The sequence below is a fragment of the Brachionichthys hirsutus genome, chromosome 18 (assembly GCF_040956055.1).
Source record: "Brachionichthys hirsutus isolate HB-005 chromosome 18, CSIRO-AGI_Bhir_v1, whole genome shotgun sequence".
Lineage (NCBI taxonomy): Eukaryota > Metazoa > Chordata > Actinopteri > Lophiiformes > Brachionichthyidae > Brachionichthys > Brachionichthys hirsutus.
Window position 1 is genome coordinate 5482900 of NC_090914.1, and position 24621 is coordinate 5507520.

The following is a 24621-nucleotide window of genomic DNA, read 5'->3' on the forward strand; positions in this document are numbered from 1 at the left end:
CAGCGACAGAGAGACACACGCACGGAAGCGCTGGATATGGCGGACAGAACTGCTCCCAATTGCCACCTGAGACTGGAGTGGGTGTACGGGTACCGGGGACATCAGTGCCGCAACAACCTGTTCTACACCGCCGCCAAGGAAATCGTATATTTCGTCGCCGGTGTGGGAGTTGTGTACAACACCCGGGAGCACAAGCAGAAATTCTACCTCGGGCACAACGACGACATTATCAGGTAATGCGCGGAAAGTGACAGTTTCGTTTTCAGCACCGCGGACAGCGCCCGTAAAGCAGCGCAATGTGATATTTATTATAGCCCCCATGCGGGAGCTCAAGAGGGGCAAATAATAGCAATGTAATGTGGACAAGCCAACTTACTTACTTATTACACAGACAATGATCCTCCTGACCCCCCCCCCCCCCCCCCCCCCCACAGAACTTGCCATTGACATGTGTGCATGTTGGTTGGCCGGGAGATGATTAACTTCTTGTAGTGTGTCTTTATAGTCAGATGGGCTTCTGCCTCCATTATTAATGGGGCAATAGACACTAACCCTTTGCTGCCCTGCGGGTCAAGTATCTGCATTCGGCCAGTTGGCTGCTGGAGTCAGAGACTAAACTGTAATGTGATGTTTGTTGCAAGTGCACAGCATGTATTTGCAAAAGCAATGCACATGCAACATGCAGGATTTAGGGAAACTCCTGTGTAAGAGATGCAGCCTCGCCTTAGGAAGAGCTACTCTTCAAATCTCTCTCTTTCAACTTGCCCTCCGTTGCTCATGTTTTCCTTCCTTGGTCAGATTCATTTGCAGCTGTATTTTGTTTGTGAGCCTCGTATGAATTGGTATTGTGCTTCATGAATTAATGGATGACCTTGTTTCTTCCTCTTGGCTTTGTAGCGGCCTTTAAGTGGCCTCCCCCAGACCGATGTGGTGGAGCTAATAGGAGGGTTTTACATGAATGAAAGGGCCCATGAGAGCGGAATAGAATGCAAGACAGGACGGCCTGCTATTGGTTATAGGTTATTGGCTAGTGTCTTAAAAGAATGTCAGTGTGTTGCCGTTAAATAGTAATGTGAGCCATGTTAATACAATGGGATCATTAAATTGTATTTCCTGTGATTTACCAGTATATCTGAGCTGCATCTCGAACATTTATTCAATGTTAAGACATTTTAATGACCTCTAAATATGTCCTATCATCCTCAAAATTTCAGCAACATTTTAGATTTGATCAAAAACCATAAATATTCATTCATCTGGCATTCAGTGGCTATTGAGTCTGTGATTTCTCTGTTAACAACTAACCAAGTATTACTATTGACGTATTAAGGTGTCAAACAGCTAATATTTCTTTGGACATCTTTCTTGTGTATGTAATGAGAGCAATTCACCCTCCTCTATAAAAGCAGCGCTCCATTATCCTCATCCTTTGCCTTATTTGGTTCCACGTTTTCTATTTTTAGTCCTAACAGCAGATGTGGCGTTTGACAAGCACCTTTATTAAAATCCCACATTGAGATCGTATGAGCTCCTGTATTCCTTCTATGTGCATTCATCGACTATCATTTTCCATATCTTTGCCTCTTCGCGGATTCAGGTTGTTTATTTTGTTTTCCAGCGTCATTAAAACAGGCTGTTAAGTATTTAGCTATTTTGTAAGTTCCTTAGCTACAGGAAAAGGAAAAATATAATGATGTAAATGAAACAGCGCCATTGCTGTTAGCCGTGATGGCTTTTTCTTTCTGCACTCGCTGTCTGGATCAAAGCACTGTTTCTAGCTGCAATTCAAAGCGCTCCAATAAATTCTGCTCTTCCCCTGGAATGCTATTTATAGCTGCTTTTGCTCTGATTTTATAGTAATAGGATGAGAAATTATGCATCTTTAGGGAGAGGTTTGACAATGAAGTGGAGGTGAGGAGGGACAACCAGGAGAGGAAGGATGAGGGAGGAACAGCGATTGGAACTCCCACATGTAACCCACGTCGGCGTTCGGAGACGTCTTACCTGCGAAGGTTTGACAAGTCCGCGGTGACAAAGCGTTTTGAGTGGCGAAGCGGCCGACAGAAACCTGAACAAAGACAGAGCGAGACATCTGTGTGGAGGCGCCAGGTCATTTGTCATGAGATGCATTCAGCATTTCTAAACAAACCAGGTTTAGAAATGCTGAAAAGCAGCCTGAATATAATGGAGAGCTCTCCATCCCAGCATGAAATATATAGGCCAGGCCAGGATGAAGAATGGCCCAGTGAATCACTCAGGCCTGCCTGGAACGTGACCGGCGGCAACTGATAGGATGGGTGGAGCAGAGGGAGGGAGGGGGCGGCTTCATCCAGCAGTCTGTTGCTCAGCTGTAGAGTGGGACTCCATGTAGGTGGGGGGGGGGGGGGGGGATAAGAGTGGATGGGCAATTATATAACAGCTTTACAAACTGGTCTGGTGATGGAAGGAAGCCCCCAAATTATTAAAAAAAAGTGAACCGGGAGAGTAGTTCAAGGGATGCTGGGAAAATTATATTTAAAAAAAAAATCCTACATTCATCATCATTGCCTTTTTCTTCCGGATTAGCCTGCAGGCATGCATGCAGCCGGGCTGTGCATTTGGGAATTTGAGCGTGAACATGTTAATTGAACCATGTCACCTCATTAAGCTGCCCCTCACGCTTCCATACTCAGCCCGGTGTGTTCCACACACACACACACACACACACGCAAAGCTAACCAGATGTTTTCTCCCCCTCTCCCTCGGCGCAGTCTAGCTCTGCATCCGGAGCGAGTGCTGGTGGCCACAGGACAGGTGGGGAAGGAGCCTTATATCTGTGTGTGGGACTCGTACACCGTGCAGACTGTGTCGATACTGAAGGACGTGCACACGCACGGGGTTGCCTGCCTGGCCTTCGACCTCGAGGGGCAGGTACATATATCACACAATAATGCTAATGGTAAAGCGTTGACGACCCGCCACGTAATATCCCCGAAAACAGACCGTTTGAATCGTAGCCATTTTTTATTTCATGAGGTACTCGACTGTAAAGAACACAGACAAAAATATAAAATAAAAACGGCACCAGAAGTGTCACGTTTTACAGGCTGAGCAGCAGTGGTCAAATCTTCCCTCAAGGGCTGCAGACTGGCTTTTGCTTTTTTTTTTTTTTTTGCTTTTGTATGTCTAAACAAGGCCTCTCAAGAGATATAGCCATATTCCAATACTGATTCAGCCGCGGATCAAAGAGGACATCCTCTCTACTGTGCAAAGCAAACTGCGGTGTGGAGAAAGATTTCCATCTCTTCTGCCCGACTGAGGCTGCTGCCTACTCACTCAGCCAACTATAGGAGGCTCCTCCAGCGAAAAGCACTCAAATCTGCTCCCTGGAAGTGCCGATGGCTGGACAACTGTTCTGTTCTGGTCTGTGGCTGCTATTAGCCCCTTTCACTGTGGCCTGCCATGCTGCATTGGAGTTAGTTAGGTCGGTTTTTTGCTATGATTAGTGCAGCAGAGCAGAGTCTGTTCAATCTGCGACGTGAGAATTTTTCTTTCTTCTCTTTGCAGTGTTTGGTGTCCGTGGGTTTGGACTCGAAAAACACAATCTGTGTGTGGGACTGGAGGAGAGGGAAGGTTCTGGCAGCCGCTCCTGGACATACAGACAGGGTAAGCACTGTCTGCGTCACATGCTTGGTATTGATCACCTCAATTAGGTACAAAGGCAGGATGGAGCAGTCACCCGGCCGAAGGGAACATAAACAAGTTAGGCCTGATTGATTGTGAGCTTTCCAGAGCTCCATCTGAGAGGATGCATGGCTAATGAAAAGGAAGGATTTTTAAAATGATGAAATGCAGGCAACTGCTGCTGTCTAACTCAGCCCACACACATTATAACACAGCCAGTGCAAGAGCAGACACACACTTTTAATTTCCTATGCTCTTTTTGCATTAATATTCCTCTTTCTGCTGTGAGTGTTTTGTGAATGATGCAAATATTTGCATAATGGATGGCGTGCTGTTTATGTAGCCACAAGGCAGTACTTAATGCACTATTTATTGCTTCTTCTTTCTCCCCCCCCCCCCCCACACAGATATTTGACATATCATGGGATTTATACCAGCCGAGCAAGCTTGTGAGCTGTGGTGTCAAACATATCAAGGTACAGCTACGCCCTGGTCATTTTACTCCCTTAAAACTGCAGCCAGCTCCTGAAAGATGGCGTTCTTGTGCCTAATTTGCATAATATCTGACAACAGATTATGATTTTAAAGATGCTGGAATAAGCTGTTAGCGCTGCACCCCTTTCTTTCTGTCTTCTCCGCTTTCTTGTTATGACACTATCAAAGTCTTAAAATAAATGTATGCACATTCGCTTTATTTCAGAGTCCATGGTTATGAGTCACTTAACATAAGTAGGACAGGCGATGACTCAGAGCCCCTTCCCTTAAATCTGTAGTACTCAGCTCTGCAAAGAGGAACGATTTTCTCATTTTGTGTTGAACCATGGCTCCACTACCCCCCCTTTCAGTCCTTCTCTTTCAGCCTTCTCAACTCCTCTCTGGTGAAACAGGGCAGCTGTGCGAGCTTCCCTGTTTCAAGCCCGTCTCTATTGCTTCTTTTTCACAGAAGAGTGCCATTCATGCATTTTTGATGAGTTCTTGCAGGGTGTATTTGCCCAAACCTTCCCTTAGGATATGTCGTTGTGTTTCTCAAAAGGCATGTCCACGAGGAAACAATGAGGAATTCTGAGTCACAGAGGAAGTTCATTTTCAAAACACTGCGAAGAGAATGAATTATGCTCCGGTAGGAAATGTGCCCACTGGCCCTGGGAGGTATTGCGGCTCTCTCAAATGGCTTTCATGCAGGCAGGGAGGTTTACTGTACGTTATTTGCACTGGTGTAACATCTCACTAATGACTCCCTCACGCCAATCCAGCTTGACCCGACTCCTCTCGTAGTAATTCCCCTGAACTCTTCCCCCGACTATGTGGCACAGACTCCCCCCCAGTACCCGCTGAATCCTCTGATCCCCCCCCCCCCCATCCTCCCCCTCCTCCCGCCACTTCTTTCTTCTTCAAGCCAAGGTAATCCACCAATTGTCCCACATGATTCCCCAGCCTCCACCCTCCGGACGATGTGGCATCTGCTGTGCTCGCTCAGCGATTATAGCACTCAGAGCATCCAAGAGATTTAGTCGGAGTAATCCACTCGGGAGCAGGCTGGGGAAAATACAACCTCCATGACGAGAAACCGCGGCTGCTGGCAATGCTCCCCTGTCACACAGCACTTCCCCGCTAATTAGACGGTCATTTGTATTTTGATTATCAGTGTGTTGGCCCAGTGTCGCCCAACCCTTTAGCTTGTGAGCTATTAAAACGACGTAATCAATATTGACACGCATCACATTCAAAATTGATTGATTTTTTTTTTTTTTTTTTGCTCTCCCTCTGAGCGTTTTTCTCCTGCGTCTGTTCTCATCATAAACTTCTTAAGCATCTCGTTTTCTGCCGGCCGGTACTTCAGCAGCAAAGGGATGCATTCATGTCCTACCAGTTCCTGGCAGGGAGCGCTATGTCGTCGTGCTGCGTCCTTCCACACTGCCTCCGCAACAGACTGTGCTAAACACACACACACACACACACACACACACACACATATTTACTGTTTAACCTTCAAGTCCAGCCATGCAAATGAACTCGTGCACATCCAGTGCTCAGGAGGATGAGGAGAGACCTGCCCTGTTGAGGTGCGTACAAGCCCTAAATGTTTGATGGCAGGGGTGTATCTGAGGCCTGTCTCTGATAATCGATCCCCCCCCCCCCCCCCCCCCCCCCCCCCCCTCTCCTGTCAGCACACAACAGCTTTCGCGCAAATGGCTAGCTGTTAGTGGGGATGCAACAGCCTGTCAGCATGAAAGAAATTGATTGATCGTTGTACAACTATCGCACCAAGCCTCTGCAGATCAGTTCTCGTGTGGTCAAAAACAGCATCAGCACTCGCTTCCGTTCTCTCTGCAGAATCGTCCTGATTGTTTAAATTGTTTCTCATTGATTCCAAGTGTAGTGCAGGACCATTCTCCTTTAGGTAGAGCAGAGAAATGCCGATCACTGGAACATTTTCATACTGGTTGCTGGATCCCAGTATACCTGAGACGCCCTCTCCTCGAGCTTTCGCCCAGTGATCTCATCTCCATGCAGACGGAGCGTCTCCCTTTTCCTCACTTCCTCTCCGTTCGATGGATTTAGCTCTGAGACAAGGCTGTGCCCGTGCATCCCGATGACCTTGTTCATTAATAATGAACTAGCATGTGTGTGTGTGTGTGTGTGTGTGCGCGCCTGTGAATGCTGATCAGGTGGTTATAACAAGCAAGAGTTCTTAGTATCACACGATTTTGGATTCAAATTTGACTTTGTCTCAAGGTCTGTTCATGTATTTAATGAAGTGTGTGGATGTCAACCCATAAATGGCTGCATGACTTTGACACTGTTGTCTATTTGTTCTTTCAGGGTGAGATTACGGCGGGGGGGGGGGGGGGGGGGGGGGATTATTAGCCACCATTCACTTTCGCTCTTTCTGTCTGTGTTTGCAGTTTTGGAGCTTATGCGGTAATGCTCTCACACCCAAACGTGGTGTATTTGGCAAAACGGGGGATCTCCAAACTATCCTCTGCCTCGCCTGTGCCAAGGATGAGGTCACGTATTCAGGTGCCTTGAATGGTGACATCTACGTATGGAAAAGCATCAACCTCATGAGGACGGTGCAAGGAGCTCACGGGGTGAGTTTATAAACGCAGCGTGTTTTGTGCTCTGCACCCAAGGCTGATTTTTGCATGCCTACCCTGCCAGACAAAAGAATCCCAGAGAAAGCATCTAGTAAACCAAACCGGGGGGGTCAGAGCTCGCTGGCTTCATTTGATGCTGCTCAGTCAAAAAGGATCAGCTTTTTTTGCTCCACGGGATTAAATGATATCTATTGGATCAACAGCTGGGTGAGGGGATGGGGGATGGGGCATTTTCATTCCTGCGTTTTGTCCCACAAAATGTCTGACTGAGGGTTTAACAAGGTGCCTTTGCACTGTGTGCAAAAATTGTTACACAAATGAACCCTTCATTGATTACGAAACAAATTGATTAGCCCATTTCATTGTTCTATGTCATCTTGCGGGCTTAGTAACAGAGTTGTAGATGTGAAGGGCTTGTTAAGATAATTTCCGGGTGAACAGCAGCAGCACGCAGCCTCTGTTTCTGGGGGTTGGTTCTGTCAAACCTTGTTTATTGGCCCGATCCTCATTGATGCCCCGTCGTTTCTTCCAGTCAGGGATTTTCAGCATGAACGTCTGTGAAGAGGGCTTTGCTACCGGAGGTCGGGACGGCTGTGTCCGGCTGTGGGATCTCAACTTCAAACCAATTACTGTCATAGATCTCAGGGAAACGGACCAAGGATATAAAGGTAATTTCATTCTGCCGTGTTTTTCATTTCTTTCTCGTACAGGGAGAGGTGCTTGGCCAAATTGTAGTCATTTAGGGCACTGGAAGATTATAAAGCTACAAAAACACCAATTTCTGTTCTCCTTACTAATAAAATGTTCTTGTCTATTTTCTCTCTTTTGTTTTATGGATCTAACAGTAGCTAGAGGTCAAAATAGCCGAGGTGGGTAATGACACTGTGGGCGGCGGTAGTAACCATCTCAATCTGTTTGTAGCAGTCCCCACATTGTTCTGCTGGTCCTCTTGTTACTAAGCTCACCTGTAGTTTTACGCCGTGTATACAGATGTTTTGTTCACATAAGTACATAGCATATGCTTCCTCCATCGTCTTCTCTCTGCACTGCCCAGGGTCAGTTGCAGATTGACTTATGCTGTCATTGTATTTTCTGGTAAAATCAATGTTCTCGGCAGCCCACAGATGGCTGTTTGCACTTCCCGTCTTTATTATCACTGTCACGTCTCTTAGAATGACTGTATGAGCATTGCCTGCCTGCTTTGGTTGTTGGCATGTATTTTAATATATTCATTACAGTGTTAATTTCATGCTGGTGTTTTTTTTTTTTTTTTGACAGGGCTGTCCGTGCGCAGTGTGTGCTGGCGTGGAGATCACATCCTCGTGGGCACGCAGGACAGCGAGATCTTCGAGGTGGTAGTACACGACCGCAACAAGCCCTTCCTCATCATGCAAGGCCACTGTGAGGGGGAGCTTTGGGCTCTCGCTGTCCACCCCACCAAGCCTCTGGCCATGACAGGAAGCGATGATCGCTCAGTCAGGTAAGGCTTCTGCATTAAATCCTCTAAAGACATTTAGTTTTTTTTTGGTTGTTTCTTTATTTTCACTATTTATTCGTTCAGTTCATGGACAAGTGCAGTTCTTAACAATATATTCTCACTAATGTCTTATTTACATTCCATTTAATGTATGATTATGAAAGATATTTTCAGTACTGCACTTAGTTACCTCTAGTTATATATTTATAGAATCATAGTCTACGGAATGTCTTACACAATTATATTGTGTTGCACTGATTTATTATAATTTTTAACAAATCCATAATGAGACACGCAACATGAACAATATTGCTTTGTATTCTCAACACTGCTTTGCCTTCTGTGTCTTTCTCCTGCTTCTAAAGGATATGGAGTCTCATCGATCATGCACTGATAGCTCGTTGTAACATGGAAGAACCGATCCGTTGTGCGGCAGTGAGCACCGATGGCATCCATCTGGCACTGGGGATGAAGGACGGCTCCTTCACTGTCCTCAGAGTCAGGTTGGCAGACAATTCAAGGACCAAATAAGAAAGTTTGATGCTCAGTGAACTGCTGCTTCATTGGTTTGTGTGCATTTTAGCTCCTCATCCAAGCTACATCTCTGCATCCTTCTAGAGATATGACAGAGGTTGTTCACATCAAGGACAGGAAAGAAGCCATTCATGAGTTGAAGTATTCCCCCGATGGCGGCCACTTGGCTGTCGGCTCCAACGATAACTCGGTGGACATCTATGGTGTGGTACAGAGGTACAAGAAAGTGGGCGAGTGCATCGGCTCCAGCAGCTTCATCACACACATGGATTGGTCTACGGACAGCAAGTTCCTGCAGACAAATGATGGGAGTGGCAGGAGGCTCTTCTACAGGATGCCAAGTACGTCCACATTCACAGGCAGTTTGCTACTCCGATTACAAGACTCGTGATCTGTGAAATCATGACAAAGACGGCCATGAAATGTGAGTGAAATAAAATATGTGTCTTGTATTGAGGTGGGAAGGAGGTGACCAACAGGGAAGAGCTGAAGCTGGTGCAGTGGGCTTCATGGACGTGTGTGTTGGGTGCAGAGGTTAACGGAATATGGCCCAAGTACTCAGACATCAATGAAATTAACTCTGTGGACGCCAACTTCCACAATCAAGTCTTAGTAACAGCTGACGACTATGGTTTAGTCAAACTGTTACGATATCCATGTATAAAAAAAGGTAAAGAAGTCTTAATTGTTCCATTTTTAAGGAAAGTCAGAAGTTCTGATGTTATCTGCTGTATTGCTAATAGGATTTTTCTTGATTTTAGGTGCAAAATTCAAAAAGTATTTAGGTCACTCAGCCCATATAACCAATGCCAGATGGTCACATGACTACCAGTGGGTCGTAACCATTGGTGGGGCCGATCACTCGGTGTTCCAGTGGAAGTTTGTTCCTGAAAGAAAGTCTAAAGAAGCCTTGCATATAGCCCCACAAGGTAGGATGCACACTTGAATTACTGATTGAAAGTTGCAGCTGGAGCCGAAGAAACAATAAAGTAGTTCTAACCACGACATTGTTTTTAACACATTTTGCCCATGCACAAAAATACATCTATAGGCTGCTGTGACTGGCGTGAGTCATTGGGAGTAGGCAGGTGAAAGAAGCAGATCTAATTCTGATCAATGTTTAATTCATGAATATCAGATTCAGCGTTTGCAGAGTGTGAGGCAGGAAGGTACAGGAGACTTTAGTTAGTTACCTCTTGGGGGTTATATGAATGTAACTGGCTGTTACATAACGTCCACCCATACTGCTCCCTCCTGCCTCATAAACTTGATGTGCTACGCCGCCAGAGTACAAGCGTGCTAAATGGATCCCTGACCGTACTTCCTTCCATGAATCATGGATCTGCAGAGGCATGGCCATTGCATTAATTAATAGAAATCCAATAAAACCGTGTGAAGCTTGAAAGGTATAATTGCATTGTCATTCCCAAGTCGCAATTTTCCCAGAAACAGAGCACAGCTGAGCGCTCTGAAATTAAAGCACACACTAAACGCTGCTACTTTTAATTCTCCTAATGGACCTTGTGAGTAGCTGCTATAAAGCTGCCAGGCCTGCTTATTGCCTTGGATTTACTGTGCTGCTTCAGCCTGACTGGTGATAAACAGGAGATGTCACAAAGATATTATATGAAGGTTGTTGTTGTTGCTTGTTTTTTGCTTGTTTGCAGCAGTGTAATTTAGAGGCAGTCAGTCAGAGATTTTTCCGTGCGAACCAACCAATCTTTCTGTCTGCAGAGACACTGGCCGACTCTAACAGTGAAGAATCAGATTCTGATCAATCAGACGTACCTGAGATGGACTCAGAAATTGAGCAGGAGACGCAGCTCATGTATAGACGACAGGTATGTGATCATATCAGTGCTCACCCTATGTGTTGAACTTAATTAAGTGTGGAGGTTGCAGATGGCATGGACGTTTTAACACACCGCCCTGCATCCAACATGCATCCAGGTTTATAAAGAAGATCTACCTCAGCTCAAAGAGCAGTGCAAAGAGAAGCAGCGGGCAACAACCATGAAGAAGAGAGAGCGAGCACCAGGAAGTGGGGTGAAGCTGCACTTCATTCATGGGTAGGCTTACTCTGTAATGTCAGATGGTAATTAGGTCCTTATTATTGGCTTAATTTAAATATATAGCACCTTTCATTTGATTTATGTCTTTATTTGTTGTAGCTACAGGGGGTATGATTGCAGGAGCAACCTATTCTACACCCAGACTGGTGAGATCGTCTACCATGTAGCGGCCATTGGTGTTGTGTACAACCGACAGCAGAACACCCAACGGTTCTACATGGGCCATGATGATGACATCCTCTGTCTGGCCATCCATCCCATGAAGGACTTTGTAGCAACAGGACAGGTAGCTGCCAGCACTTCTAACTTAAAATAGTTTGTTTTCCGGATGCTGGGAGACGAGCTGAGACCAGACTCTTATATAACTGGATTAAATGAAGTGCTGTGGCAAAAATACTGTTGTCTACAGTTTAAGATGAATTACACGAATGAGGAAATGGTCTTTGTCAACTTTATTAAATGAGGTGAAAGAAAAAGACTAATAAATACGGTGGTATTATATACAAACATACATTTGGTGCTTATGGTAGAAATTGCCATGACGTTAATTCAGCTGCATTGAATTCAGCCTTTGATTTTCTTTCTCGCTGTATCTTTGGTCTATCCAGGTCGGCAGAGATTCCGCCATCCACATATGGGACACAGAAACACTAAAGCCCATGTCTGTGTTGAGGGGTTTCCACCAGCTCGGAGTGTGTGCTCTGGACTTTTCTGGTAATGCTTCTCGGACAGCTTTTAGTTCTCCTGTCCATACAGATTAAAAATTGCATAGTTTTTGGATTCACAAATTCCTTCAGATGTCCTGCTTGCAGAAGGTCAAAAAAAATTCTTACACACATGACATGCAATTTAAAAGCAGCCCCTATTTCTACTGCCTTTCAGACAGCCTGGCAGCATCGAGGCGCAGCGATTCCTCTTGCTTTCTTTAATTGGCCCCAGACAGAGGTGCTGCTGTGATCTCTCTGTCTCAGAGAATCACCTGCTGTAGATCAAACCCTCCTTTCATGTTGCTAGCAAGAGCTGAACCTCACTGAAGCAAAGCAGGAGCCGTTTGTGCTGTATTGAATTATTCTTTTGCTTTCCCTACACAGCGGACGGTAAACGTCTTGCCACTGTGGGCCTGGATGACAATCACACCATTGTGCTGTGGGACTGGAGAAAAGGGGAGAAGCTCTCGGCCATGCGGTTAGTGTCTTATTAGCACGGCTGCAGGTCAGCCTTCCGGCAGCGGATGGCCGGTGCCGTCCCCGCAACCTTGAACGCTTTGACAGACCTTCCCTTTAATTTTAAAGACTGCTTGAGTGCTTCCAGTTTAAATATTGACATTTGAGGATAAGGGTTGAATTAAAGTCTCATTGTGATTGATGGGGGAGAGGGGAGAAAGGCAATTACTTTTTAGATAATGAGGCTTCTGCACTGCAGCACTTATCCCTGCCACAGTCACAGCGGGAGTTTCCTAATGTGCTGTTTTAAATTCATGACTTCCATGGCATTATACTGGTGCATTCATAGACATAATAGCGAATATCAGGTTATGTTTTGAATGAATATCGATAAATAAATTCACAATAGTTATTTTAGGTACAAAGTCACATATAAAAGAAAATATTTAAAAGTAATCCATAATTTCAATCTTAGTTGAACTGGCTGGACCATAGATATGAAAACACCTGCAACCTGGATTCTCTTACTGTGCATGCGTTTTTCTTTCCAAGTCTCCTTTTCAGCTGCCTGCGTCTCAATGTCAAGGCTGAGTAACGCAAAGGGACACTTACTCTAAGAGTGTCTGAGGACTCATTTCCTGCAGATACCTATACGACGGATTACTCTGTGTATATACACACGAACAGACATGAGGCGTACACACCAGCATTGCACGTTGGATGCAAGATTAACTTGCCAGACTCAAAGCATGAGAGGTGTTAATTTGTTCAGAACGTTTGAGATCCAGTTTCATAGCAGGTATATTTACATAAGCATGAAACCAGAAGCAGTCAGAAGAATCTGTTTGGAAACCATCCTAAAATATTTTTGCTTTGCTACTCTAGTTGATATTCGCATTTACTCAAATGAAATTTCCCCCTGGCTCGTTTGGTGCAGTGCAGCGCTGTGGCTCTGCAGCATTTGTTTCCTAGGCTCTCAGGGACAGCCTGGGGGGGTTCAGTAATCTCCTTTGTAGACCCCTGTGGGCAGCGCAGGGAGGCGGGTAGAAATAAATGCGGCCTGACAGAGCCTGGCCTGTGCCCCAACCTCGACTAGGCTTCAGCAGAGAGATGAGGAACGGGTGTGAGAGGAAGACTGCAAACGAAGAAAAAGGGTGGCATTAGGGGGTGGCGAGCGATATATAGCAAAGAGGGATTTAGTGAGAATAAGAGACTAGAGGGAAGGAAGGGGTGTAATGTTTCTCGGCCTCACTGCTGCTGAGAGTAATGCGGCAGCACAAAGGGCCGGGATTAGACATGTTAAGGTGTCAGGTACGGTCCACTGCATCGCACAGGACCAGAGGCCAACCCTGAATGTTCACTTAGTGGACTCACAGGGACAGTTCCTGAAAATGCATTTAGAATATGATAAATAAATACATTAAAAAAAATGTATTCTGTCTCTTGGTTCTTTTTTCAGCAGCAGAAAAATGAAAATGAACTATTTAATAGTAGGTTGAAAATCATTAATCCAAAGTGTAACTTATTTATTTATTTGGCATCATTAAATAATTCCAGTCTACTTTATGCACTCAGCCTTTGAATTTTTATGGATTTGACCGTTTTATATTTAACGTTCAAGTATTACTCCAAACTCTCAAAAACATTTGAAATGATTTTGATTTTCTCAAAATATATTGTTCAAATGTAATTTTCCCTGTATCCATTGTGGTGTAAAATGTTTTTTTTTAAATGTGTTATTCAGGGGAAGCAAGGACAAGATATTTGTGGTGAAAATAAATCCCTATATTCCTGACAAGCTTACCACAGCTGGTGTAAAACACATGAAGTTTTGGCATAAGGCTGGTAAGACCTCTGTTTTTATTAGTAGTATAGCATAGAATCTGGCTCTTTCTCAGCTGTGGGTTGACTGTCTGCTTCTCTGCCTCTTCAGGCGGTGGTTTAATTGGGCGCAAGGGGAACATGGGCAAGACGGAGACCATGATGTGTGCTGTGTACGGCTGGTCAGAGGAGATGGTGTTTTCCGGCACGTGCACAGGCGACATTTGCATCTGGCGGGACATGTTCCTGATGAAGACTGTCAAGGCTCATGACGGCCCCGTATTCAGTGTGCACGCTCTAGAAAAGGTAGAACGGGGAGAGTAGCTATTTCACTGACCAGCGAGCACTTTATAAACAAAGGACAATTTGAAGCTACAATCACATTTACTGTATTCACTTTAAGCTGCATTACTATTTCTTTTTTTCCACGAGGTTTGATTTAAATTGATCCACAGTATATTTTAAATCATTATTTCTTTATGTTTTTAAATATTCCAATAAATTGTCCCTGCAGGGATTTGTGACTGGAGGAAAGGATGGGATCGTTGCTCTGTGGGACGACAGCTTTGAGAGATGCCTTAAGACCTATGCCATCAAGAGATCGGTCCTAGCTCCTGGCTCTAAAGGTAGAAAATATATCCTGGTGCAAATCTATTAAAACATCAAATACTTTGAGGATTTCCTTCCATGTCCTGGTTCAAGCTAAGGTCGAGGACTTCATGCTATAATACATCGATTATACAGGTTTGCTTCTGGAGGACAACCCCTCCATACGTGCCATATCTCTGGGCCATGGCCACATCCTGGTGGGGACTAAGAACGGAGAGATCTTGGAGGTGGATAAGAGCGGCCCCATTACTCTGCTGGTCCAGGTAAGATACAAGAAGACAATCCAGAGTAGCACACATCAGGTCTCACCTACATCACCCCACAGTGGTGTGTCTGCTGCATAATGAGCAAATGAAGATGTGAGGAACTGAAATACTGCATGACATCACAGTTGGCTTTCTCTCTGGCTTCTGTTTCAAAGTGTTATTTTTATTGCATTGTAATGGAGTGGCCGGACTGTTGTGTAACTCTAACTAAAATAAACATCTGACTAAGAAAGGCTCATTCCCCTCCTAATGAGACTTGCACCATCCAGTACATCATCAAAAGGTTATAAATTGTTCTTGGTATCTTTATGCAGAATGTAAAGACAACACAAGGGTTACAGTAGGCATGTTGTGTGTGTCTACTCTACAGGGTCACATGGAGGGGGAAGTGTGGGGTCTGGCCACTCACCCCCATCTTCCCCTGTGTGCTACCGTCAGTGATGATAAAACCCTGCGTATATGGGACCTCTCGCCCAGCCACTGCATGCTGGCTGTACGCAAACTCAGAAAAGGTGAGGCACCGCTCTGATAGATGGAAGTGTTTTTTGAAGGGAGTCCCAGGGGGTTTTAACAGATGCATTATCCACCACAGGTGGCCGTTGTTGCTCCTTCTCCCCTGATGGCAAAGCCTTGGCGGTGGGTCTGAGTGATGGCAGCTTCCTCATTGTGAACGCAGACACCCTGGAGGACCTGGTGTCCTTCCATCATCGCAAGGACGTCATCTCAGATATCAGATTCTCTCCAGGTCTGTGCTTCGCCCCACATTTGTTCACCCTTAACATTCCACCTGAAAGATAGAAAATCTGTGAGCTTTAAAAGGATTTTCTGTTCAAATATTCAGCAGGTAATACGCGCTTCTATCGTACTGTCTGCCTCTTACAAAAACAAATGCAGTTCATTAGCCTACATTGCTTCAATCAAAGGCAATTTGCATTGGATGCTGGGGAAATTAAATGAAAGTGTTAGCGTGGGCGGGCTGCTGCAGGCCTGACCCAAATGAGTTGTCTTATGTAATGTCAGAGACAGCCAGAGTGGAATGGGAAACAGTGGGAAGGGACAAAGTGAGAGCAAGAAACGTAACTCTCTTTAACCTGGATACTTAACTTTAATCCTCGATGCAACATATCCTGTTTCTCAACCCAACATCTTTGGAGTAGAAGTCATTCTATAGACGGATGTGATCCTGAACAGGAAAACGGATTTGGTTTGGTTTTAGTGGAAATAGTTGATGAGATATTATTTTTAGCCCTGCGATGTACCCCTCCTCTCACCCGACGACTGCTGGGATAGGCTCCAGTATGACCGTCGACCCGGTAACGGACAAAGCGGTTCGGAAGATGAATGAATGATATTATTTTTACATTTCTTATTTAACAAAAGAGGTTAAAGCTACAGCCAAATTAGCTGTTATGAAACTATAGTTAGAAATTCATTGAAAACAGAGGAAAATGCCTCCAAGCAACGAAACCTGTAATCTGCTGGTGGCACTTGAGGAAGATTAATAAACAGTGTCTTTGCCAATCCATTCTTTAAATAAAGAGATATTTCACTGGATAAATGAAAGTCAGTCAATCGATCTTCCACTTTGAAATCCTCATTCTGTCCAAGCCTGATTGTAAAATATAAAAGGCTTCTCTCTCCTCGGTTTACGCAGTGACTGGAAAGTACCTCGCAGTCGCATCAAGAGACACATTTGTGGATATCTACAATGTGATGAGCAGCAAACGTGTCGGGGTTTGCAAAGGATGCCTCAATTATATCACCCATCTGGACTGGGACAGGCGAGGTAAGCCTGCTTCCTCAGATAACACTGAGGCGGTTAATCCTTGTCAACGTCTACCAACCGTGAATTCAAAAATGTCTCTGGGCATTTTTCGTTCGCAGGAAAACTACTTCAAGTCAACACAGGTGCTAAAGAGCAGTTTTTCTTTGAAGCCCCTCGTGGGAAGAGGCAGACCATCCCAGCTACAGAGGTAAGAAGGGACAGGAGGCCCGGGCTCTGATGTGGTTGTGGTTCTTCTGGCACACTTTTTTTCCTTCAGGGCAAGAGAAGGGCAATGAAGCATTAACGGTAACACAGCCCACTTTTCATCAGTATCTAATTTTGGTCGTGGAAGTGGGATAGCATTTGGCGTTCCTGTAATATAGTGAGACATCAACGCACCGTGCCAGGGAAGCATTAAGAAAATAAGGGTCATTGATGATAGATACTTCTGGACTGCATCTGAGTGGAGCCTCAGATGTCCTCTCTTTCATCTCTTTTCATCATGATGGATGACATTTTCCTTTTCCCCGACATTTCATTTAACTCTTTTCTTGTACAGTCATTGTCTGCTCAGACAGGGCGTGGCCTGTTCTTTGTTTTTTTCCAAATAATATTTTCTGTAATTGGTTGATGACTTCTAGTCTGCCCTTTTGAGCAATGGTATGCCTTAAGCCTCATTTGCTCTTAATTAATTTTCTGGGCCTTACATTTGCTGCTTTAATTTATCCATTTACCCCCAAATGTGAATGATTCTGTGGTGAGCGCAGCAGAATAACAAATCTTTCTGGATTCAAATGAAGCTAACGATGAGTTTCTGATAGAGACGACCCTGCGAGCACTCTCTGAGGCTTTTAAAGGAAGAATTCGACATTTGACATTTTGCTTATTTCATGCTGAGACGCTCGTGTCTTTTAAGCAACCATGAAGCTGGAGCCAGTCGGTATTTAGACAGAAACAGTTAACTAGTGTTGGTGATTGTATTTGTTTGTTTGTTTGTCTTTTGTTAAGTTAAGCAAACATGCTTTAGCCTCTTATTTCATAATTATATATTAGTACAGGAGTTCTAAGCGTACTATTGTTCTTCCCATCCAACAAACCCGCCTCTCCTACCGATGGCTGAAATTGCTGCAATCTGCAGCTCATCCTCTATTACGCCAAGCTGAGAGAGCACATTACTGCACATTGGCTGTGCACAGAATTTTTTAAGAAAAGTAGGTTTTGGATCATCACCAAAAGTGAATCATCTGTTCCTGGTAACATTCCAAACATTTCCATGGTGTTTCATCAAGCTCCGTCTGTAACTTTTTGAGGTATCTTGCGAAAAGACAAACAAACAAACCAACGGCGGCAACAAAAACATGACCTCCTCAGCGGAGGTCATTTCTCTACAATAGTTATAAAATGTTTCATCTTCTGCAAATCTTTAACGCGCTTGGCTCAGGTGGAGAAGATTGACTGGAGCACGTGGACGTGTGTCCTGGGAGCGCCCGTTGAGGGTATCTGGCCTTTGATCAGTGAGGTCACCGAGGTGACCGCCGCCTGCCTTAGTAACGACAGTACCGTGCTAGCAACAGGAGATGACTTGGGATACGTCAAGCTCTTCAGGTATCCTGTCAAGGTAAGATATAGTCTGTGACTATGTATTACCTGCTTGGAGCATCTTGGGAGCAAAAAAAAAAAATTAAATGTCAATTGTCTGCAGGGGAAGTATGCGAAGTTCAAAAGATACGTGGCCCACAGCACGCATGTTACCAATGTTCGATGGACCCACGACGACAGCCTCTTGGTTACAGTTGGGGGAGGCGACACATGCCTCATGATCTGGGCCCATGAGCCCGAGGGCCACCGGGACTTCAAACAGTGCGACAGCGAGGAGTCGGACATCGAGAGTGAGGATGACGGAGGTGAGAGATGAGCTTCTATTCCATTTTTAACATTTTATTCAGTGAATATCTCTGCTTCTAAAGCGACAGCTGCATCTGGTCTGTCCCCCACCAGGTTACGACAGCGATGTGACGAGGGAGAACGAGATCAACTACACCATCAAGGCCTTATCGACAAACATGCGATCCATGACGGGCGTGAAACCCCACCTGCAGCTGAAAGAGCCGTCGGTGGATGAAAGGTATTACTCAGTGACTATATGATGCCGCAGCTGCTCCGAGGGATGCTCCTGTGCAGGCAGGAAATAACGAGGAGTTTCTGCAGACAAGAAATTCATCGGAAACCAAACCTACTTTCTTCTGTCAACATTTTCTCTTATTCCTCTCCTGTCTCTGCTCTTTTGAAATAACTTGCTTTTTTTTTTTTTTTTGCTCTCCTTTCCTTTAATGGCTGTCCATCTGTCATTATCCTGCATCTTCTTTAATTCTACTTGAAGACAAGGGGTGGTCAGGTAAGCTCTTGTGTTCATATACAGAATGTTGATTTTGGACAGGAGATAAAGTAGGGATCGGAATTGAGACAGAACACGTGATGTGTTTTTTTTATGTTTTCAAAAAGACATCAAGGCAAGAGGTTATGCCATGAAATATTTTTCATTTCTCCCAGTGCTGTAAAAGTGGAGTGATGTCTCATCTCTTTACTCAGTAATAATCCACCAGATTAAATCATAATTAGTTTTTTTAGATATGAATTTACTTTGTAATCAGTGGTTTTTCTGACTGGGAGGACCGGTTGGGTCGGCTGAAATACAGTCTGGATTGTATTTATTTGTCAGCTTCAGTTGTCAGCAGAGCAAAGTGGATGGATTTGGAGTTCGTCGGAGGGAATGGATCGATGAACTTCTACTTCGTCAGCATTTTTAGCCAAGTAATGGTTGTTTTGTCGGTTGTTACCTAGCATCATTCGAATCCTTCATTTAGTGTGTCTGTCACTTTCTTTTGACAGTGATGCTAGTGTCCACGCATCATGGAGGCAGGGCTTGTCATTAGTGCACAATGATGCTGACTCCTGTATTTTAATCCTCAGTGCCTGAGATGTTGTTTCGCGTTCGTCCGCGGGGAAGGAGTGAAAGTTGTCAGAAACCTTTTTCTAATTCTTGCTTTTTCTCTTTTTTTATTGCTGCCTTGAAGAGGGTCAAGGCAAGTTTCAGCCCTTTTATTACTTTGCAGGGAATGTAGCAGCAGTTGAAATATTTGTACCCGGAATTTCACATGAGTTGCGTCTTGGTGTCCATCTATTATAAGGCTGAGCATTTCTTTATTCACAGCCTGTTTTGACTGTAAAAGATGGCAACAATTAGTCTATCGATCTTTTTGTTTTGTGCTGGATAACTATTGAAATCTGGTCTTTTCCTTGCTTCACTCGGTATGCAAACTCTGTCCACACCTGCGATACAAGAATCCCTGACATTAATAAATAATAATAATCCTCATCAAGCTCCTTGCAGGAGTAAAAACAGGACTCTGTGTGCACATATTTGTAGAATATCTTACAGCAGAGGAGTAAACATCATTATCTGCTTTCGGGAGCAGCTCTGCGACAGCCCTCTCATTCCAGCTGTCTGTTTCAGGCCGCCTGTCAGCAGAGCGCTGCCTCAGCCGGAGAAGCTGCAAACCAACAATGTTGGTAAGAAGAAGAGGCCTATCGAGGTAAGACGAACCTCTCGCCCTCATTAAAACACAACACGCTAATAGATACATACAGATGGTGAACTTTACATAAAACCAAAGCAGCAAAACAAAATAAATCCTGCTGTGTGCTCATCTCCTGTCCTGCCTCTCTGGAGGCTCCGATGATGGCGTAATCAAATAATAACATGCTTCTTCTGCTGCCAGCCGCCTCAGTTGTCATGGAGTTGACCTCTCTGACTTTCTGATGGTCTTTTTTCTGACTCTCCAAAGGACCTGGTGTTGGAGCTAGTGTTTGGTTACCGTGGCAATGACTGCCGCAATAATGTGCACTATCTAAACGAGGGGGCCGACATCATCTACCACACGGCCTCAGTCGGCATTGTTCTAAACCTGACAACCTGTGAGTGGACGGTCAGGAATACACAGTGACTGTGTGTCTATTAACAAGCTGAAAAGCAAACATAACATTTGGTGTGTGTGTGTGTGTGTGTGTGTGTGTGTGTGTGTGTGTGTGTGTGTTCCTCACAGCCTGCCAAAGTTTCTATGTAGAACACAGTGATGACATTCTGTGCCTGACAATCAATCAGCATCCCAAATTCCCCAACGTGGTGGCAACTGGCCAAGTAGGTATGTTTGTGAGAAATCGACCACCTGTGCCACCAGACGCCTTATTTTGCTTTCCTGTATCCCGCGTTATTAATCTACAAGGCAAATAGATGGCTATTCCTCTCCTACAAGGGTATCTATGTTATTAGAATAATTACAAATTGGGTTCATGAGTAATCTCTGTGTTTTCACACATGCTGCATTTATCACATTCAGGAACAAACCTGTGCAGGCAAAAAATGGGACGACCTTGTTATAAATTGTATTTAATTATCTAAATATTTTGAACTCATGAGCTTAGATTAGTAGCAAGAGCATCTAATGCTCAGCTAGTCACAAACAAATTGATGATTCTGTCATTAAGATTTGCTTTTACTTCCTTTCAGGTGATACTGGTGACATGTCAGGTAAGAACATTCGAGAACTGCTCTGTGAAAGCGGAAGGTGCTAAAAATTATCGACAGATCATCTGTTGGTTTTAACTACAGTGCAGTACTTATATTACTTTATTTACTTTGCTTTATTGCCATCTAGTGGCTATTAGATTCACCGTTTTGCCCTCATAAAAGCTACGAATAATGATTGGAAATATATTTTTTTTCTGCTTGTTTTAGGCTCTGTCAGATCACAATTTGTTAGAAAATGATGCGAAAGCATAAAATCTAACCCTAATGCCTATGATGGACTTTACTGAAACACAGCAAACAATGAAATTGCTTTAACAGACACAGAAAAACACATTTTTCCTTCCCTGTGCCTCAGCCACATCTCCATCCATCCATGTGTGGGACGCCATTACCAAGCAGACGCTGTCGGTGCTGCGTTGCTTCCACTCCGGTGGGGTTTGTTCTGTCAGCTTTAGTGCCACAGGAAAACTCCTGCTGTCTGTGGGCCTGGATCCCGAACACACTGTCACCATCTGGAAGTGGCAGGAAGGTAACAAAAGGATACACTCCCCCCTGACACGTTGAACTAACGACAGGGTTTAGGAGGTCCCACCGCTGTTGAGAGGTCCGGCTTTCATTGCACTCTGTGTTTTTCTGCAGGTGCCAAAGTGGCCAGCCGGATAGCTCACACCCAAAGAATCTTTGTGGCTGAATTCCGTCCTGACTCTGACACACACTTTGTGTCTGTGGGCATCAAGCATGTGCGTTTCTGGACGTTAGCTGGTCGAGCTTTGCTCAGTAAAAAGGGAGTTCTGAGTTCCATCGAGGATGCTCGCATGCAAACTATGCTGTCTGTCGCATTTGGAGCTGTGAGTGACTTTCAGCTAATATAATATAATATACAGTGCAACTTTTACAACCAAAGCACCTAATTAAAAAAGCTTTTGAAAAAGAATTCATGCTACTTTACATTTTCCAGACTATCCGCTTTTATGCCCTTTGAATTGTCTTTGCATTGCTTGCCCTGCTCTCTTAGGCCACTAGATTAGTGCAGATTTGTTTTCTTTTCAGAATAACTTGACATTTACAGGTACCATAAGTGGGGATGTGTGTGTGTGGAAGGAACACATTCTAGTAAGAATTGTGGCCAAAGCTCACACGGGTCCCGTGTTCACCATGTACACAACACTAAGAGATGGCCTCATTGTGACTGGAGGCAAAGAACGACCGTAAGTACCGCTCTGTTGTATTTCTACTTCACATTACACATCAGTGAGTAGCGGGTTCATTGTGTGTTTTCCCATGCAGGTCAAAGGAAGGAGGTGCTCTGAAGCTCTGGGACCAGGAGTTGAAGCGCTGCAGAGCTTTTCGATTAGAAACCGGACAGATTATAGACTGTGTTCGATCTGTATGCAGAGGAAAGGTGAGCTACAGATGATAACTCAATGAAATGATCCAGCTAAGCAGCTAATTCTGCTCATTTCATGTGTGTTCTGATATTTTACTCAGGGTAAAATCCTCGTGGGGACCAGGAATGCAGAGATCATTGAAGTAGGAGAGAAAAATGCTGCATGCAACATTTTGGTGAACGGGCACCTGGATGGACCGATCTGGGGCCTGGGGGCCCATCCCTCCAGAGACGTGTTTCTGTCAGCGGCAGAGGATGGCACGGTTCGCCTGTGGGACATCCCAGAGAAGGTGAGCCGGAGACACGCACGTAGGGATCCATGTTAGTCTCCATGTTCTCCGTAGATTCCCTCGAATCATGATAATAACAAGAATGTGTTGCTCTTGCTTGCATGTCCTTGTTGGGAAAATAGAAGATGCTGAATAAGGTGAACCTCGGCCATCCAGCACACACCATCAGCTACAGTCCTGAAGGAGACATGGTGGCCATCGGCATGAAGAACGGAGAGTTCATTATCCTGCTTGTTGCCTCGCTCAAAATCTGGGGCAAGAAAAGGGACCGACGCTCCCCTATCCAGGATATTAGGTAATCAAAATGGAGAATGTGCCATTTTCAGCTAGAACTTGCTTGTCCCAAAACATTTATTTGGCATCTCCGTCTCTACAATAATATAACACAGTTTCATTTTTGTGGCCAAATATGAGCCAATTTGTACAAAATAAATTTGTTTCATTAAATGTTCATTTTTTTAGACTGAACCAATCAGTACTGATCAGTTTAAAGACATTCCAAATCAAACCTTACAGAACACTGGTCTCTCATAACTCGGTTTGTCTCTGACAGGTTCAGCCCAAACTCTCGGTACTTAGCCGTCGGCTCTACTGAGAGTGCCGTCGACTTCTATGACCTGACGCTCGGCCCGCAGCTCAACCGCATCAACTGCTGCAGAGACATCCCCAGCTTTGTTATGCAGATGGACTTTTCTGCGGACAGTGCTTATATTCAGGTATAGACTTGTATGGAAATTCAGCAAGTTTCCAGTTCCATTGGTGACTATACCTAACCTTAATTGCCTTGACACAGCTATCCACAGGTACTTATAAAAGACTTGTGTATGAGGCGCCATCTGGAAAACAGGTTACAGAGCAGACCCATATTGACAGGATAACTTGGGCCACGTGGACAAGGTGAAGATCACGGTGTTCAGACTGACAAATGTATTTTAGGAAGGGCAGAATCTGAGCAAAAAAATTAAATTGCCTTCTGTCTGTATCTAGTGTCCTTGGAGACGAGGTCATAGGGATCTGGTCCCGCAATACCGACAAAGCAGACGTCACCTGTGCCTGCGTGTCCCACTCAGGCCTTAACATCATCACAGGCGACGACTTTGGAATGGTTAAACTGTTTGACTTTCCATGTCCAGAGAAGTTTGTGAGTATAATTATCAAATATATGAATGCTATTTCCATTTGTTTGATAAGGAATGTGGAAATTTTGTAGTTGAAATCACACTTTAACAAAAAAAAACAACAAGGCGTATGTCTTCTGTTTCAGGCCAAACACAAACGCTTTCTCGGCCATTCTGCTCACCTGACTAATGTACGCTTCACCAATGGAGATCGCTTTGCCATTAGTGCCGGAGGAGATGACAGAAGGTACGACTGAGACTCTAAACAATGTAATTTACAGATGATGTAACAATCAAATATGAAGAGTTATGTCTTTTCCTCTTTGTGGTCTCCAGCCTCTTTGTTTGGCGGTGTGTCCATGCCCCTCACTGAGAGCTACACCTGAACCAGGAGAGTCTGGGTGTGTCCCAGGGTGGAAAAAAGATTATGCTCAAGGTACATATAAAAGAAGCAGCTGGGGAAGAGGAGGAAGAGGAGGGACCTGGCAGCTCATTATTGGGTCAAAGTGGTGATCTTACAAAATGCCTCAAAACTTGGTGCATAGATTTGTGCAAAGCTCATTTAAATCATAGAATCAGTCTGAATTGTGAACTCAAGTGGAGCGAGTACAGCCCTGCTCTCATCATTGAACACCCCCCCCCACACACACACACACACACATATTTTACAATCAGTATGTGCGTTTCACTTCAGTGTGAGATTTAATTTTTTTTTACTTTCTTTTTTAGAATTAAGTTCATCTGTGTCCCAAATGTTTTTTTTTTTTACT

General features: G+C 44.5%; 1 protein-coding gene across 1 annotated transcript; it reads left to right on the forward strand.

Moving 5' to 3' along the window:
• Positions 1 to 36: 36 nt before the first annotated feature.
• On the forward strand, positions 37 to 24224 carry eml5 (EMAP like 5). The gene is made up of 45 exons (XM_068751574.1): positions 37 to 233; positions 2751 to 2910; positions 3547 to 3645; positions 4071 to 4139; positions 6570 to 6755; positions 7294 to 7429; positions 7607 to 7630; positions 8040 to 8241; positions 8604 to 8741; positions 8857 to 9113; positions 9230 to 9442; positions 9534 to 9701; positions 10507 to 10613; positions 10723 to 10841; positions 10944 to 11130; positions 11453 to 11558; positions 11936 to 12029; positions 13752 to 13852; positions 13941 to 14134; positions 14343 to 14454; positions 14573 to 14700; positions 15074 to 15215; positions 15296 to 15448; positions 16358 to 16489; positions 16588 to 16676; positions 17910 to 18086; positions 18171 to 18372; positions 18467 to 18593; positions 18849 to 18863; positions 19543 to 19551; positions 19983 to 20061; positions 20314 to 20443; positions 20572 to 20670; positions 21036 to 21056; positions 21412 to 21585; positions 21696 to 21904; positions 22107 to 22264; positions 22344 to 22458; positions 22545 to 22733; positions 22856 to 23028; positions 23287 to 23449; positions 23527 to 23630; positions 23721 to 23874; positions 23998 to 24098; positions 24188 to 24224. The coding sequence occupies exons 1-45, from the start codon at positions 37 to 39 to the stop codon at positions 24222 to 24224; spliced, it is 5949 nt and encodes a 1982-aa protein (XP_068607675.1).
• The last annotated feature ends 397 nt before the right edge of the window (positions 24225 to 24621 follow it).